General features: G+C 37.6%; 2 protein-coding genes across 2 annotated transcripts; one reads left to right on the top strand and one right to left on the bottom strand.

The window, feature by feature from the left end:
• Positions 1-317: 317 nt before the first annotated feature.
• LOC109099622 (protein shisa-2) lies at positions 318-6,825 on the bottom strand. The gene is made up of 2 exons (XM_042714338.1): positions 5,819-6,825; positions 318-942 (listed from the first exon to the last, which is right to left on the bottom strand). Exons 1-2 carry the CDS (start codon positions 6,120-6,122, stop codon positions 362-364), a joined length of 885 nt encoding a protein of 294 aa, XP_042570272.1. The 5' UTR covers positions 6,123-6,825; the 3' UTR covers positions 318-361.
• Positions 6,826-9,165: 2,340 nt separating this feature from the next.
• LOC109049785 (spindle and centriole-associated protein 1-like) lies at positions 9,166-16,342 on the top strand. Its single transcript, XM_042714907.1, is given in 19 exon segments — positions 9,166-9,188; positions 9,500-9,624; positions 9,710-9,757; positions 9,836-9,982; positions 10,549-10,651; positions 10,752-10,870; positions 10,941-11,023; positions 11,115-11,221; positions 11,332-11,451; positions 11,817-12,085; positions 12,170-12,301; positions 12,399-12,522; positions 12,678-12,789; positions 13,402-13,444; positions 13,446-13,748; positions 14,354-14,541; positions 15,473-15,547; positions 15,724-15,775; positions 15,881-16,342. Coding segments are annotated over 18 exon segments (2,172 nt in total). The 5' UTR covers positions 9,166-9,188; positions 9,500-9,531; the 3' UTR covers positions 15,935-16,342.
• The last annotated feature ends 11 nt before the right edge of the window (positions 16,343-16,353 follow it).

The raw sequence follows: 16,353 nt of genomic DNA, 5'->3' as shown, positions 1-16,353 counted from the left end.
CTACACACACACATTTTCACATACTGCATCTCATAAACCAACACACCTATACAGTCACGCACAGAGTGCACATGCACGGTTATACAACACAAATATACATTGCATATGTACACACACGTGCTTCATTTACAACGGCACCGTTAGCACTTTTCAAGGCACGTTACACACACATCCAGTCATTTTTTAAGCAGTGTCCTTTAAATCACAGAAAATAATGTTGTGTTTGATAAAGCACCAGTTTGAGTCTCATTTGTGAAGGGTGCAAACCATGACTCTCAATTTTGTGCCCTGAACTGATTCTTTGTGTGTTTGTCTTGTGATTTCAATTCAGACTTGCATCCTATGATGGTCCCATTTGCATTCACATGGTAACCGGAGGGTATTTCTGATCCCCCGTCACACTGGCCACACTAGCCACGCTGGTTGGTGGAGGGTATGGAGACTGCAATGGGCGGTAGCCCGCATGAGCGGGATCTAGGAAGGCAGGAGCTGGAGTCATAGGGTGAGCGAAACCGATGTATTGAGGATGTAGGAATTGGCCTTGGTGAGGAAGAATTTGAGTGGCTTGCTGGCAGTTAAGCACTGAGAAGTTGGTAGGCATGTTTACATAGACGCTGGCGTCCGGTGGAAGGCAGCACGAGGCCTGGGCACGGAGCAGAGGGGCAGGTGCGGGACGGGGAGCAGCGGGTGGAGCTGAAGAGCTGGAGGAGGTGGCCGTGCTTGATTGGCGGGAGGACGAGCCTCGCGAAGTACCTGTGCTGGCCATCATGGGAATCGTCTCGAGGATGCGGGCGCTGCTGGACCCTCCTCCTGAGCCACCGCCTGATGAAGGCTCCTGTTTGGGACGGAGACAGCGGCAACAGCACACGGCAACAACGGAGCCCACCAGCACGAATGCAACGAAGACCGAACCGACGATCAGGAAGGGCACGTAGATGGGTACTGCAGAGCAAAAACAGGACAATTATGACAAACTCATTAAAAAAAATTAATTAAAGATAAAAAAAAAAAAACATATATTTTGCGATTTTAACCCATGAGTTAACAGACTGATGTAATGGCCCATTAACACCAAGACCGATAACTACTCTATATTAGCATCCACACCAGTGGACGATAATTTTCTGTTTATTATAAGCACGTGCTGCAGTTTTGTCATCTACCGCTTTAAATGTTTGGGCTCTTTACACTCGGGTGAATTCTGACTGGCTTACAATGTTTTAATCTTTCATCTGGAAAGTTCTGAAAGTGATTGCAAGTGATTCATTCCTCTGTCTTGTTATTGTTATAGTTGTGTTGTGGATTTCGCTATACAATTGTTAAAACTGTATAGTTATTGCTTTGATTATCGTTTTTGTTGTGAATGGGCCTTACAAAACTAAAGTACACATTATAGCAGGGGTGTCAAACTCAATTCCTGGAGGGCTGGAGCCCTGCAGAGTTTTGTTCCAACCCTGCTCCAACACACATACCATGTAGTTTTCAAATAAGCCTGAAGGACTTAATTAGTTGGATCAGGTGTGTTAAAAGGGTTAGTTCACCCAAAAATTAAAATTAGCCCATAAATTACTCACCTTCAAGTCATCCTAGGTGTATATGACTTTCTTCTTTCAGACGAATCCAGTCAGAGTTATATTAAAAACTGTCTTTGATCTTTCAAGCTCTTTAATGACACTTAGCATGTGTTGCAGTGCATAAGTCCAAAAGAAATGAAATAAAAAGCACCTATCCTTAATAAAAAGTGCCTCACATGGCTCCGGGGGGTGAACAAAGGCCTCCTGTAATGAATCGATGCATTTTTGTAAAAAAAATATCCATATTCAAAACGTAATAATCACTTTAATGTAGCTTGCGCCAAGAGTTGTACACAGAAGCACTTATTTTGGACTGAAGCATGCAACACCTGCTGAGTGCCATTAAACAGCTTGAAAGATCAAAGACAATTTTTAATATAACTCCGACTGGATTCGTCTGAAAGAAGAAAGTCATATAAACCTAGGATGACTTGAGGGTGAGTAATTTATGGGCAAATTTTCATTTTTGGGTGAACCTACCCTTTAATCTGGGTTGAATCTAAAGTCTGTAGGGCTCCGGCCCTCCAGGAATTGAGTTTGACACCCCTGCATTATAGTAACATTTCCCAGTTCATTCCAGAGACAACGTAAGAGAAAATGACTCAGTGAGGTGAACTCAGTAACAGATCTGAACGATTTACTGATGCAAACTGCTAAATCATGAGTGAATTAAAGGCTGATTTGCGAAACTTTGTGACTGAATCATTAAAAAGAACCTGTTCATAAGAGTTATTTGTTTGCAAATCAGACATCACGGCTCGTGCTGTGTTTGTTGTTGTGTACAGGAAATACTGGTGCACATTGAGATGATATCTGATAAAACAAAGCCTGTATACTGTAGATTTTAGATAATTGTTGCTGTTTTTATTTTTAGCACATTTGCAATCAATAATCGCAGTCTGGGTAACTGCTAAAGAACCAACTCAAATGGGCATCAACCTTCTGATTCAGGATAAATCCTTCAGATTTTTTTCCCCCTTTTAATCATCCACTTGGTGACAATCAGATCACTTAGAAAAGTAATCTTATCCACAAGCAAGCTTCTAGATTTGAGGTATCATTCATAAAGTACAGTTCAATACCTTGTTTTTAAAATGTAATGCTTGTAATACAACCTTCATAATGTATTTAGGTCATCCAGCTGTATTCACTGCCACTGATACAAGAACATGTAATATTATAGTGTGTATCAGGCCTCCCTAATGTCAAAAATAAAGAAAAGTGCTGGATGGACATTGGAGGACTTTGGGGAGTTTTGTTTGTATATAACCCTTGAGCAATGTTTTTTCCTTTTCTTTAGAAAGTACACATCCGTTTCGAAATCCAGTATGCTTCTGAAGCAATTGTACCCCCACTGCCACGAGGAAAACGAGGATATCTGTAGTGTGACTGAGCTCAATGTAACTTTTAAAAATAACAATAAGCAAGACTGAAGCCTAAAGCATTGCTGAACCTTGTTGATGTGTCACAATATGCCATGCGTGTGTATCTGTAAATCAGAGAACAGAGTGCTCACATGTTTCCATTACACTCACAGATGGGTAACCTGTCCGCTGAGATGAAGGGATCTGAGAGAGAAGCAAGAATGAAAGACGAGATGTTCCACCAGTGACTCGTCCCCAGGGGTCCGGGGCCCCTCATTAACACTTATTAAGACAGGTTTGATCTTCTCTAATCTCCTGCATCCAGTGCTGACCTTTCTCCCCTTACTACCTGACCATGTGCATGCTTTTTCCGACAGGTAACGCCACATTAAAAGTGACATTTATAGCTTAATTAGACATCTTATAATTGAGCTGAATCAAATCATCTATAATAGCCATGCAAACTTGCTTTTGATTTAATTACAGGAGCAAAACAGATTCCATTTACTGAGCCATAACCTAAAAAATGCAACCATTGTTTAACAATTTATTATAACGTTATTGAATCAAGACATGATTGCTGTGCAAAAATGACAGGGGAGTCATTTTACAGGAGCTCTTTTCATAGTTATTACTATAACAGTGAGGTTTTTCAGTAAATGATCAGAATTTTGGCAAGCTTTAAGTTTGTGTGCATGTTTTGAAAATCAGTGCTTTTTTGGCAGTTGAAACACCCCTTTTTTTTTAAACGCCCTATTCACAGTTACACTCAAATGTGTGTGGAAAAACAATAGAGAATCTGTTGTACAGAGATGCTTTTTGTTATAATTCAAACTGTGTTAGTGGTAGCACTAGGTGTCTAATAAGATGAATAGTTTTGTTAAAACATGTAAAATATATATTTCTTTAGTCTTTGTATTATTTAGATAGCTAATTATAGGATATTTTCCGCCACAGGATAATTGCAACATTTATCTCACAATTCAAACATTTTTTTCTTGCAATTGTGACATTGCAATTGTGAGATAAACTTGCATCTGCAAGAAAAAAGTCAGAATTGTGTGATAAAATATTGAATTTACTTTTTTATTTTTAATTACACAGATGAAAAAGAAAGAATTTTGAGATGTTTAGTCAGAATGAGATAAAAAGTCACAATTACCTTTTTTATTTTTTCATCCCATGGCATCCATTCAATTTAAAATTATATCAATAAATAAATAAAGAAAAGAAAAAACTGTGTAGGCTACATGTAAACCTGATTTATTTGTGTTGTTGTAGTTAAATCAAGAATGTTATTAGAGTATCTGAAGTTCATTGCCAATACAGGATGACAGCAAAGCCCTTCTCATGTCCTAAAAGGATTTGGGGCCCCTTAACATGAATTCACACCTGTTGAATTATTGTCCAAGTGGAGCCAAGTCTTCAACTGCCAGACAGCGTACCCACATGCTGAAGAAGACTAAGATTTCCTCTTGCCTTTCAGATATGCATCATTAGAAGAGCTTAAGAGCTCTTTATTTCTTAAAATAATAATAATAAAATTAAAAAACAATAATTTTGTTGTTTTTGTCTTTTAGGTTAAAGGTAGTCATAAAAATGCACCCTTGTATCAGTATGGGGGAGAATATTTGATTTGTTGGGTTTATACAGTAAGTTGTCAGTTTATACGTTCAAATTCATGTAGCTACATTTTGATGTTTACTACTATTTAAATTATTGCTTAAAAGTCTATATTGTGCTTTAATTGCAAGGTTGTGACAACTTACCCTAAACTGTGATTTTATTCAACTGTTGCTTTATTAGGGTCAAACTTTGAACTTGATCCTCGTGGGGAACCGGACGACTGGAGTTCGCGCGCACCAATTCCTGGCGGCGCGCGCTCGTTACTGTGCCACAAACAGCATCTATTTATAACCGCGCGCTGTACAATTTAGCATTTGTGAGTGAGTGGACGGTTGGGTGCCAATTTGGATGACAATTTAACTGCAGCTGTCAAAACCTTGTTTCCGATTCTTTATAACAGTGGTTCTCAACTCCAGGCCTCGGGACCCGCTGCTCTGCACATTTTGTTTGTCTCCCTTATTGATTCCGGTTAATGATTCTTTTAGTAGCCTATACTTTAAGGAAGAAAAAAATACAATAGGCCTACTGCATTTACAGCTGTCAAAAGTCTACTGATAAATGATCATATAATTTCAGACTTCAGTAAAATAGCTGTAACTAATCCTAAATAAATATTCATAAATACAATCCTCTTGGTATGGCTATGTCACTAATATATTACATAGAAATGGCACTCAAAATGATAAAACTTCATTAATTATTCTTGCATTAGTTAATTATTTTTATTAAACACTTACTATTGCAACAAAACCCATACTGTATATATTTAACAGCACCCACGAAAGTAGAATACATGGTTTATTTCGAGTCGGAAATAACCAAATAAACGACTCGCGGTTCAATCAGTGAGTCCGATTAATTTAGTTTCCGCTCCAGTTGATTCAGAGATTCACTAAAAGATCCTGTTCATAAGATTCATTCGTTCGGGAATAATGAAGCCCGTTCTAAATTAGCGCTTAGATTGATTCTTGGAGATAAACATCCAAACAACATTAACCTTAAGCGTTTTTGCAACTTCATTTGGACACGAAACTCAACCCGACTTTCTCATTTAGTGGGGCTTTTTCTCACAAAACGCCCGAGGGACACAAAACATTATAAGTGGGTCGATATAAGTTACACACTGCTGCTGATGTAAAACTTATTGAATTAAACCATTTAGGCTTAGCTAATTTGATTACACGGTATAATTGCCTAATTTGTTTCAGACAGAGGAAGTTACTCTATCAGAAAACAATGCAGACTTCAGCTGACCTGCACCAGAATTTTTCTCGTCCTTGTTCCCGGTGTTGGTGTCTTGTGTCTGCTTGTCGTTATCACATGTGCCCTGGTCCAGGCGAGCTTCTGAGCTGGAGCAGCAGTATCTGAGCTCGCATTTCCCGCAGCAGATGATGGCCTCGGCGCTATCGAAGCGCTCCGGACACTGAAAGCCGTCTCTCCACGCGTCCTGAGCGTCATGAAAACCGTGACAGTATTCTCCGCTCGCCTTCACGTTAATGATGGTCAAAAGTGTCAATACCACCGAGACGGCCATCGGGAATCCCGTGCATCCCCGCATGCTGTCACAAACCTCTGCGACTAAAATACCTCAGGCTTTGGTCTAGACCTGTTAAGTTAATGACTCGGTAAACGAAACTAATAAAATGAGGAGACGCTGCAAAAAGGAACCAACTAACAACTTTGGAAATGTCATCGGGCAGAGAAATTCCAAAGTTAATTCAATAGATCCAGCAGAATTGCTCCAGACAAGTATCCACTGTTTCCAGCAGCCGTCACAAGACTTCCAGTAGCTGTGTTTCGGACTGAAAGTAAGGATGACACTTGTGAAAACGCATTAAAGCCATAAGAGATGGGGTTTTATACTCATAAACCATTAATTCAGAATATCCCATATTCCTGAGAGAAACCTCCAGGACTTCAGACAAACTTTGCATCAATCCAACTCTGATGTCGCCTCTTCTCAAATGTCTTCCCTTGAGACACGGAGCAACCAGCGCTGACTTCACTTGTAATCCATACGCTCGATTCCTCAATGTGTTCTCACGATTTTTTATTTTTTTTTTACTAACCACTCAAGGAAGTGTTTTCACATTAATCCACATCATGCGACTTTCAGTAAAAGTTTTGGGAGGTCCGGCTCATTAATATTTAAAAGAGCACTCAACTGCAACAACAGATTTCCAAAGGGTACCAGCAGTCAGCTGTCAATATCTCAAGGAGGACCAGTGCACAGTGAGCATTTGGCATTGATAGACTGAGTGAACCACTGACAATTTCTCCTTCATTCAGGAGGGAGCTGCCCACCCGTCAGACGGCGCATGCGCACTGCCGTGTCTTAGTTGACTGCTTCTCCGCCAGTTGCAGTGCAAACAAGTGTCATTGTGTGTTGACGGGGCCCCTGGGCGATTCAGGAGCGCTTCTGTGCGATGGGTGTTTAGCGGTGCCCTTGGGGATCTCCCTGAGCACAAAAGGGACGGAAACGCAGTATTGTAATGCATTTAGCTCGCCGGTGGCTCACATCCATTAGAGCCCGCGATCAGGACTGAAAGATCGCTGGTGTGAATAATGGGCCCCTATCAACAGCAAGCGGACAGAAAAATAACCTCGTTTTATTTCATTAATGGGTCATTCTACAGAAACGTCCATTTTTCTGTCCCTAGCCTTTACAGAAATATTACAATTGAAAAACACACTAGGGTTACAATTTTTTTTATATTTTAAAATAAAACAATGCGTTATTTGAACAATTAGACGTTCTTAAATGTGGCAATATTTGTTTTTAATTGATTATAAAGAATTCCAAGAACCACAAAACTGCTTGTCCCCACAGCCATGTACACAGGGAAAGTGCTTTATTTTGCAGTCAAAATCAGGGTTTTCTACCATTTAAATTACAAAAATGTATTCATAACTATCAAATATATGATATAAATGGCATAATAAAATAAAATGCTCAATAAATATTAAAAAAAAATAGTGTAAACAGTGGTCCCTAGGATTTGTGTCACTGGTGTTACCGTTTGACAAAAATCTGTCGTTTTGTAATAAAAATCACACTGATGACATCACTTGACTTCCTCCTTCCTATTTTCTAAAGATCTATGAAAAAAAGCCCATGTTAAGTCCACTGTTTCTTTTCAGTTATCAGAAATTTTCTCATAGCTCACAATTTCATATGAAGCTTTTAGTTGACGTCACTGGTATGAACTATTTATTGTTAGGGAATTGTAAAAAAAAAAACTATAATAAAAATGGATTAAACTACTTAATTTAGTTAGTATGCAATGATTGACAACTTATGGTTTGATACCCTACAGCAGACATTTTGTAAAATTGTCACTGGTGTTACTGTCACTGGTGTTACCTTCCTTATGGTTAACACCAGTGAAGATCAGGATATCAGGTCTTATGTCACTGGTGATTCATTGTGTCACTGGTGTTACCGTACTGTTTTTTTTTTCTTTCAAATTAAATAAATAAAACATAATCTCCTTATGTCTTGCATTTTCATTATTTTTCTGTAACTCTGACTACATGTAAAAAAAAAAAAAACTTTCATAATATCTTTTAATATTGATAAAGAAGGTAACACCAATGACAAAAAATGGTTCATGTGGTCTTGAAATAATTGCACAAAAAAGCTAAAGAGAAAAATAATTAAGCTGTCATTTATATGTATTCATAAAGTCAAAAGGTAATCTAATAATGTGGTCTAAGTTTAAATGTTAGAAAAATAAATACATTTTAAGACATTTTGCCATACCAAAAGAAGACGTTTCTGTAGAATGACCCTAATATATTAACATAAATTCATGTACAACGAACATGTTACATTCCAACAGTAAAATAAAATATTTAAAAAAGCATAATATAAACAGGCTGCTGGCCAACAGCAAACTGACGGGAAAATTATTATTAATGCATTAATATAAAAAATACTAGAGTAAATAATGTACAGTGGACATCATGTTACATTCAAACTGTAAAGTAAAGGTAAAAAGCTTCATGTTAATAAAAATATAAACATTATAGATAGGCTATATAAGTTTAAAAAATATTTTATCATAAATAAAACTTGGATCTATAATGTAGAATGAACAACTGACATGCAAACTGTAAAATAAATATAAAGGTATATTTTAAAAACACTACAGTAATGTTTACAGTCACTTATAAAATGTCAAAATTGCGTGTGTTATGTAACATTTATTTTATATTTATACACAACAAGACCTTTCCTCTTTCTAAAAGACAAATCTACTCCAGTGCACACGGTGACAGTCCTACAGAACTAGACAAATGTAGTTTAGTGCAATCTGGTATGTAACAGAAACCACGTAACTTTTAAGTAGACAGCGCACTCTAGTGGATATTAAACTATCTTGGTCTTCGTTTGTTTGTGAAACAAGTCATAAAAATAAAATTATATTTAACAAACACAGTATTTAATATATCCTTAAGACATTCTCATCTTTAGGAATATTCAAAAATTTCAACAAAAGGATTGTTTTATAGTAACAGAACACGCGGACTTTTGTTTTGAAATGAATAAGAAGCGCTTCTTAAAAATGTCCCCATAACAGCTCCCCCAAAACCCTTACAACACAACCAACAAAAACAAACGGTAAAATCTCACTCCATTGTTTCTCTGACAGTTTCATGTTAAATAAATAGATATTTTTGTCAGTACTAACCCAGCTTGTGTCGGTCATTGTGCATAAAACGATTAGCTAGTAGTTAGCAAGGAAGTGTTTACATTTTAGCACGTACATTAATAGATAAATTTCATAATTCGTAATGATACCTTAATTTACAATGATTGTCATAATGTTCTCTGTTCTGCACATACAGTAAACTATTCCTGTTGAAGTGCAAACTTTATAGTTTTAAAGCATGTTTTGTCCAGCAGTGACGTTATATTGTGTGTTTCTATAGGTGCCACCTGTGTCTGTGTCTGTTACTGTGAGATGTCTTTAGTGCGGATCCACCGACCTTTATATGGTGCGAGTAAAAGACCAGTGCGAACCAGGAAGGTGTCTGCACCCAAGAAAGAATGGGTGGTGAGAAACCATCACATACCCAGTTACGTTAAATCCTTTTCTGGGAGTGATGCCTTATAATTTCTCTGTTTTCCTTTTCTTTTAGAGCACAGTCCACGACCTTTCAGTGCATAAAGCCACACCAGAGGATCTGGTAAGGAGTTTACTGTGAAAGCTCTAAGCATATTCTAATGCATTTACTGATATGTTTCTCTATACATGGATTTTGCAGGCTCGACGTCATGATATGCACAGATCTCAGAACAGGGTCGTGGCGCAGTGGGAATTAAAAGAAAAGGCTCTAACACGCAGACGGAGGAAAACCCAGCCACTCAGTCCTCCAGGACTTGATAGAGCCCGACTCAACATCATCAGAGAGGTGTGTATGGATTGCAGACAGCTCACAAAATTAAGCTTGTAAAACTAAATCTGGGAAGAATGTAATATGTTTTAATAAAAAGCCTGCTGTATCATATTTGATACACAGATTTGTAATTTCTATAAATTATTAAAACTTTGCTGAAACCCTGTGGTATACAGTTTAGACCTTTCAGTCTAATCAAAACTGATATTTATATGCTTTTTATGTAAGTAGTGTGTTGTACTGTTGTAAATATATAATTCATAAATATCAGCAACTGCACCAAATCTCATGTTTGCAAACTCAGTTTGGACCACTGAATAAAATTGAGGTGTTTTTTCATCTTCAAGAGTGAGCTCCATGTTCTCACTTTATCATACTATATGAGCCACAAAAGCCTGGTGTATCAAATATGATACTCAACAACAAGTTTAGATATTTTAAAACCGTTCCATATAAAAAAAATTTTGTCTGACTATTATTTTATATGTTTTACAAGGGTTAAAACAAGCTCATACTAACATTTTGTTCCCACCGTTTTTCAAATTGGATGACAAAAAGGTTATGAAAATCTATTTGTTTAGGTGTTTTCAGATCAGTGTCAGTTGCAGGATGTCATTGCACGGTCAGACAGAGCTTTGGCTGAAGTAAAAGACCTGTTTGGTGATGCACCCCGTCGACGCACAGGTAGTTGATTCTTGTGCAGTATAAACTGATGTGCTATTATCTGATTTAACAAGTGTTATGTAAATGTACTTGTGAAAACTCACAGATTTGTGTGTTTTAGGATTCCCCACCTTTACTGTGGCACCTGACTGTGATTCTGACTCTGAGCTTCCTGTTCATCAAAAATCTGATCCTCCAACCCAGCTGTCATTGCTCAGCCAGTCTATGATGGATCAGCAGGTACTCACACACAAACACCACCTACAGCTTTTGTTCTGTAATAAAACCTAGAATAATAAGTCTTCTCTAGGCCCTGAATGAGTTGAAGGAGGTTGAAGAGGAAGATGATGAAGTCCAGGATGCCTCTGTGCGCCTCAGCTCTATGATGCACAGGTGTGAAAGACTGGTCATTTATCTACATCATAACAACTTCTAATGCAATTTGATTGTCTTTAGCATGTAATTTTTAAATGCTTGTTTTCAGAAAAAGAAATAAATGTAGGTCAGAGTATTTTCTATGGGCCTCAGACCATCCGGAGCAAGAGCTACCCAAGACACCATGTAATACTGGAGTCAGAGAAGACCAGGCAGGTAATGAAGGCATGAGCTTCTTTATCTCATTGCAGGTTTGATGTGATGTCAAGATGAATCTTTTGAACTTGTATTTTTTTTTTTTTCATATCTATGCTTCTTTTGCCCAGCACTCAACGCTACGGTGGCTGTTCAGCGTTTAAAATCCAGACAGACTCATTCTGATGTAAACCAGTCTAACTCGCTCGTCAACCAGGTTCTGAACCCAGAGCCTGCTTCCTCTCAACCAGGTGAGGCACTGTTATCAGACACTATTTTTTAAGTTTATTAGAAACTAATGTAATAATGCTTATTTTAATTTTGTTATTTTGTTATAACATTTTTGTAATAATATTTCAAAACATTGTTATTTTTACTGTTTTTTGATCAAATAAATGTAGCCTTGATGAGCTTGACAGACTTAAAAAAACATTAAAAATATATATTAATAATACTAATAACATTAACGATAATATTAATGCAGTTAATTTAAACATTTATTTAAATAGCTTTTTTATTAATTATTTTAATTGTGTGTGTGTGTATTTATGTGTATGTAGGCATAAATTATACAGACTATTTCTTTATTTTATTTTTTATTTTTTATTTTTTTCAGGTATTAAGAGCAGGTCAGTTCAAGCCAGTAGGGGGCGTTCCGGACATACTTCTGGTATGAACAGCTCAGGTTTAAGCTCTCTGGCAGGAAACCAGTCCAGTCTGGAGCTTCTGCAGAGCATGCTTGAGCAAGTGGAGACTGAGCTAGACTCTCTAGACCACCAGAACCCTCCACCAGAAGCTAGACCGCAGCAACAGAGACCAGGCCTCACCGGCTTCTCTGTGGCTCTAGTGGCGACACTTGGACGGCTAGCCAGACATATTAGAAAAGTAAGGGCACACACAAGTAAAATCCAAAAGTTTTTTATTTTTTTAATTGGTCAGATAAGTTACTTCCTCATTGGCATCGCACAGAAAGAAGAGGAGGCTTTGAGGGAGGCACAGGAGAGAAGACGACTAGAGGAGGAAGTGAAGGAGCAGAGAGCTTTGATTGACGCCCTGACTGTGGAGTCACTGACACTGAGGGAAGAGAGCACCGCCCTGCAGGTGAACTATTTATCATTCAGCAACATTATCCAGATATTATTTGCAAATTTGTCCATTCAAATGCCATTTTTGATGGTTTGTTGTTGCTTCCATGCAGGTGAGGCTGCAGCAGCAGATATCTGACCTAGAGCGATGCCTAGATGCTGTAGTTCTGGTGGTGGGAAGACCAGATTCTGCAGAACCCCACACAACAGTGCAAATCACAGACAACACAGCTCAAAGTAACTATAGATCCACAGATCATGGACCTGTAAACTTGCATTGCCACTGTTTTGAAGTTGTATCTTACTAGTTCATATTAGGAGTGGTTATCTTAAGCATGCATTTGAACCTGTAGTGGCACAGTGATTAAGGAAGAGTGTGTTGTGTTCTCTAGAAAGCAGAAATCTGGAGTCTGGCGGTACTGAAAAGGATCTACAGCAACAGGACTTTGTCTCTGCAGCTGTGCTGCTCTCTCCTCCTCGTCAGAGATGGTCTGCGTCCCGCAGGTCAGTCTGAAGTGTGGCAAGATCTCTCATTCTGTCAACTGACGCCCTGTAGTGTTGAGGGCTTAACACTGACAAGCATCACTGTTGTTGTTGTTGTTCATATTCACAATTCAAATGCAACATTTTGGAAGATGCTAAAATGGATGAAAATCCACAGAGACATTAAAATTGGACCTATACAAATTTGATTTGAACATCCTGACCCTAGCAATAGTCCAGAACTCTCCTAGCAACACCCTTGTAAAATACTCAGAACACATTAGCAATTTATTTAAAAATAGTAGGAAAGTGAAGTCAAGTCACATTTTATTCAGAAAATGTAAATTGACTTGAGCCAGCTAGCAATCACTCAGAATACCTTAGCAACTGTGTAGTGACACCCTGGAAACCACTCAATCACCATAGCATTTTGCATGAGCAAAATCCCTCACATTTTTTCAGAAAATGTAAAAAAATATATATAGTTTGATTAGAATTCTGTAACTCTGCCCAGCATTTAATATTTAACAATCAAAAATTAAAAATATGTATTTGTCTCTTAGGAAGTTGCTCAACTCTGACTGAATCATCAATGCAAGTATGACTCAACAGAATTTTTGTTACTTCCCCCAGCGTGTCATCCACATTCACAAGCACCCACGCTGCACTTCAGTGGCTCCTATGCAGCGACAGGAAGTCAGGGTTCACTGGAGGACTTTGACATCTCCATCTCTCCTTCGTCCTTCGCTAGCCTACCACGACCCACTCCTTTGCTGGATGATCTCTCCCAGGATGCCATACTAGGGGAGATCGCTGAACTGACACGTCAGAACGCAGCGATCCGGGGCCAGTTGGGGCAGCTCCGTCAATCTCCAGCTGGAGCTTCAGTATCAAGGGAGCAGAGCGCAGACAGACTTTCCACAACCAGTTCTATAGTTAGACAAGTGTCGCCCTCTACAGAGCCACAGCACACACAGCAGGTTAGTTACATACTGTGGACTTAAGGTACTCTGCAGTTCCTCACAACTGTTTTTCCCACAACTTTTTATTTCTTATAGTTGTGCCTTTATATCTCACAAATATGATTTTGCAATACTGTACAAAAGTTTAGGGACATCTCTGCATTTATTTGATCAAAACTACAGTCAAGACAGTGATAATGTGAAATATAATTTTACATTTGAAACAGCTGTTTTCTATCTGAATATATTTTTAAATGTAATTTATTCCTTTGAGAGCAAAGCCGAATTTTCAACAGTCATTACTCCAATCTTCAGTGTCACATGATCCTTCAGAAATCATTCTAATATGCTGATTTGATGCAGAAGCATTTCTTATTATCTTCTGCCTAATATATTTGTGGCAGCATTTACAAGAAATAAAAACAATATGTAACAACGCAAAGTCTTACTGTCACTGATTAGAATAATTAATTTCTTTCTTTACTTTTTTTTTTTTTTTTAATCATACTGTCAAGGTGTTGTCCATATGGATATGGACAGAAAAAAAATCATAGTTCGTAAATGACGTATTCAAACAAACAGTGAACACTATTATTTATTACATTTAGATCTTTTTTGTCCAGCCTGTTTCTGTAGAGAGATCCTCAACAATGGAGATTGAACAAAAACTGCAGGAATTGAACCGCCAAAGTGCTGAAGCAAGAGCTAAACTACTAGAGCTCATTGAACAACAGAAACAGAGTGCCTCCCTCGGAGTTTCCCCGGTCATTTCCAAAGACACTCACAACTCCACAAACACTCAAGAATGAAAGTGACTGATATAACCCCTTAAACTGTCACCCCCCATTTTTTAAATAGGCATTAAAGTGCACTCATCCAAACTTAAATTGTTGTATTTTTATGAACACTTTGGAATATAGACCTATGGTTGGTCTCTTTTTAAAGAAGAAAATTAGCAGATTTTGGCAAAAGTAGCAAAATTTGGCAAATTTTTTACAAAAAATAAAATAAACAAATTTTACTCAGTTTAAATGTACTGTAAATAAAATGCGCTATATTATTTTTATTTTATTTTATTTATTATAAATATTTTACATGACAGGTTTTACTCTAAAATTGGTATAAAATTAAACCCTTGTGTCTAAATAAGTTATGTTCCAAATTTGAAGTTGATATGAAAAAAATTGAGGTTCCTGTGAGATTTTATTTAGGGCGTCATACCACAAAGAGCCACCGGGAGCCATCAAAAAAACTCCTTTGAATTTTGTTTAATGATTTTTTTCCCTAGATTTCTCTGTCAATTTTACTTCAATACTCACTAACCACCAAATATGGAATCCTGAGACTCAGCCTTTCCAATGATATGTTTGTTGCCAAGATTATAAAAAGTTTTGATTCTAAAAGACCGTAATGCATTTTGTAATATGACACTTGACACTGCCCACTAAAGGAGACCCGCCATAAGATTTTAAATGACCATTTCCATGGTAACGCAATGTCCCGATTTTCAAAAATGGTTTTCACAGGATGAATCTTGGGCTTCTAAGCTTTCAAATGATATATAATTTATGATGATTACTAAAAGATTTTATAGAGAAAAAGGACAACAAAAAAAAGAGCGCCAAGCGTCCCACAGGTGGGACGGTGACAGTTAAGGGGTTAAATGACATTTACATCCTCTCAGATCCTGCAGAATGAAAGTAACTGATATATGACGACTATTCATGTTTTACAGCAGATAGATGGTTAACTCCAGAGCCATTTTTGACACTTCCTGAGAGAAACTATTCACCACATTCCAGTGCAAGTAGTCGTAGGTGAGTTATAAAAAGCCAAGAACAGATTTGCTTACAAGATATGATCAGAAACACATAGAACTAGACTGTTCTGTCCAATTGTACTGATTACAAGGCATTTTCCAAATGGGTATATTGCACTTTAGACCCAAGTGACATTTTTCATGCTTTTTTTTTTTTCTCATGTCAACTGGAAGACTCTCACCACAAAGTTTGGATAGTGTGGAAATCCACAGCCTTGAGAATCAGGTATGATTTTTATTGTACACACAACCATCTGTATGTAGTTTTATAAAACTTCACATAGGTACTTATACTATCAAAACTTAAGAACTTTTATTTTATTTCTGAAAGGTGGACAAGCTGAAAAGAGAGGGCTGGTTTGCATTGTCAGCTCATGTCAAATGAATTGAGCTCAACAGAGGGATATGGTCTATGCATAACATCATATTTCCATGCACAATAGCATTTTAATACATTTGACATCCCTAGTGTGGTCTGATCAAACATCCTGACTGCAGCATACCTGTGTAATGCTCATGTTGAGAACGTGACGCCCAGAGGGCCTGTCTATGCATAGGAACTCAACACAAGGCAACAAACCATGAGAATTAAGCGCGAGTTGTTGGATTGGCCAGATTACATCAATAAACAATAGATCAAAACTTCAGACAGTTTGACCTAGTCAAATGACATTTACATGAATCCTTATATGGAGTATTTAAAATATCACTGTGCATGCAGGTGTACCGATATATTTTTTAACTGTATTTAATGTATTAGTCCTATCATTTTTTTTTTAAGAAATGGACAATTCCACAATAAAT

The sequence above is a fragment of the Cyprinus carpio genome, chromosome A24 (assembly GCF_018340385.1).
Source record: "Cyprinus carpio isolate SPL01 chromosome A24, ASM1834038v1, whole genome shotgun sequence".
Taxonomy (NCBI): domain Eukaryota; kingdom Metazoa; phylum Chordata; class Actinopteri; order Cypriniformes; family Cyprinidae; genus Cyprinus; species Cyprinus carpio.
The sequence above is the reverse complement of the archived record's forward strand: the minus strand, read 5'-3'. Positions and strand labels throughout refer to the sequence as shown.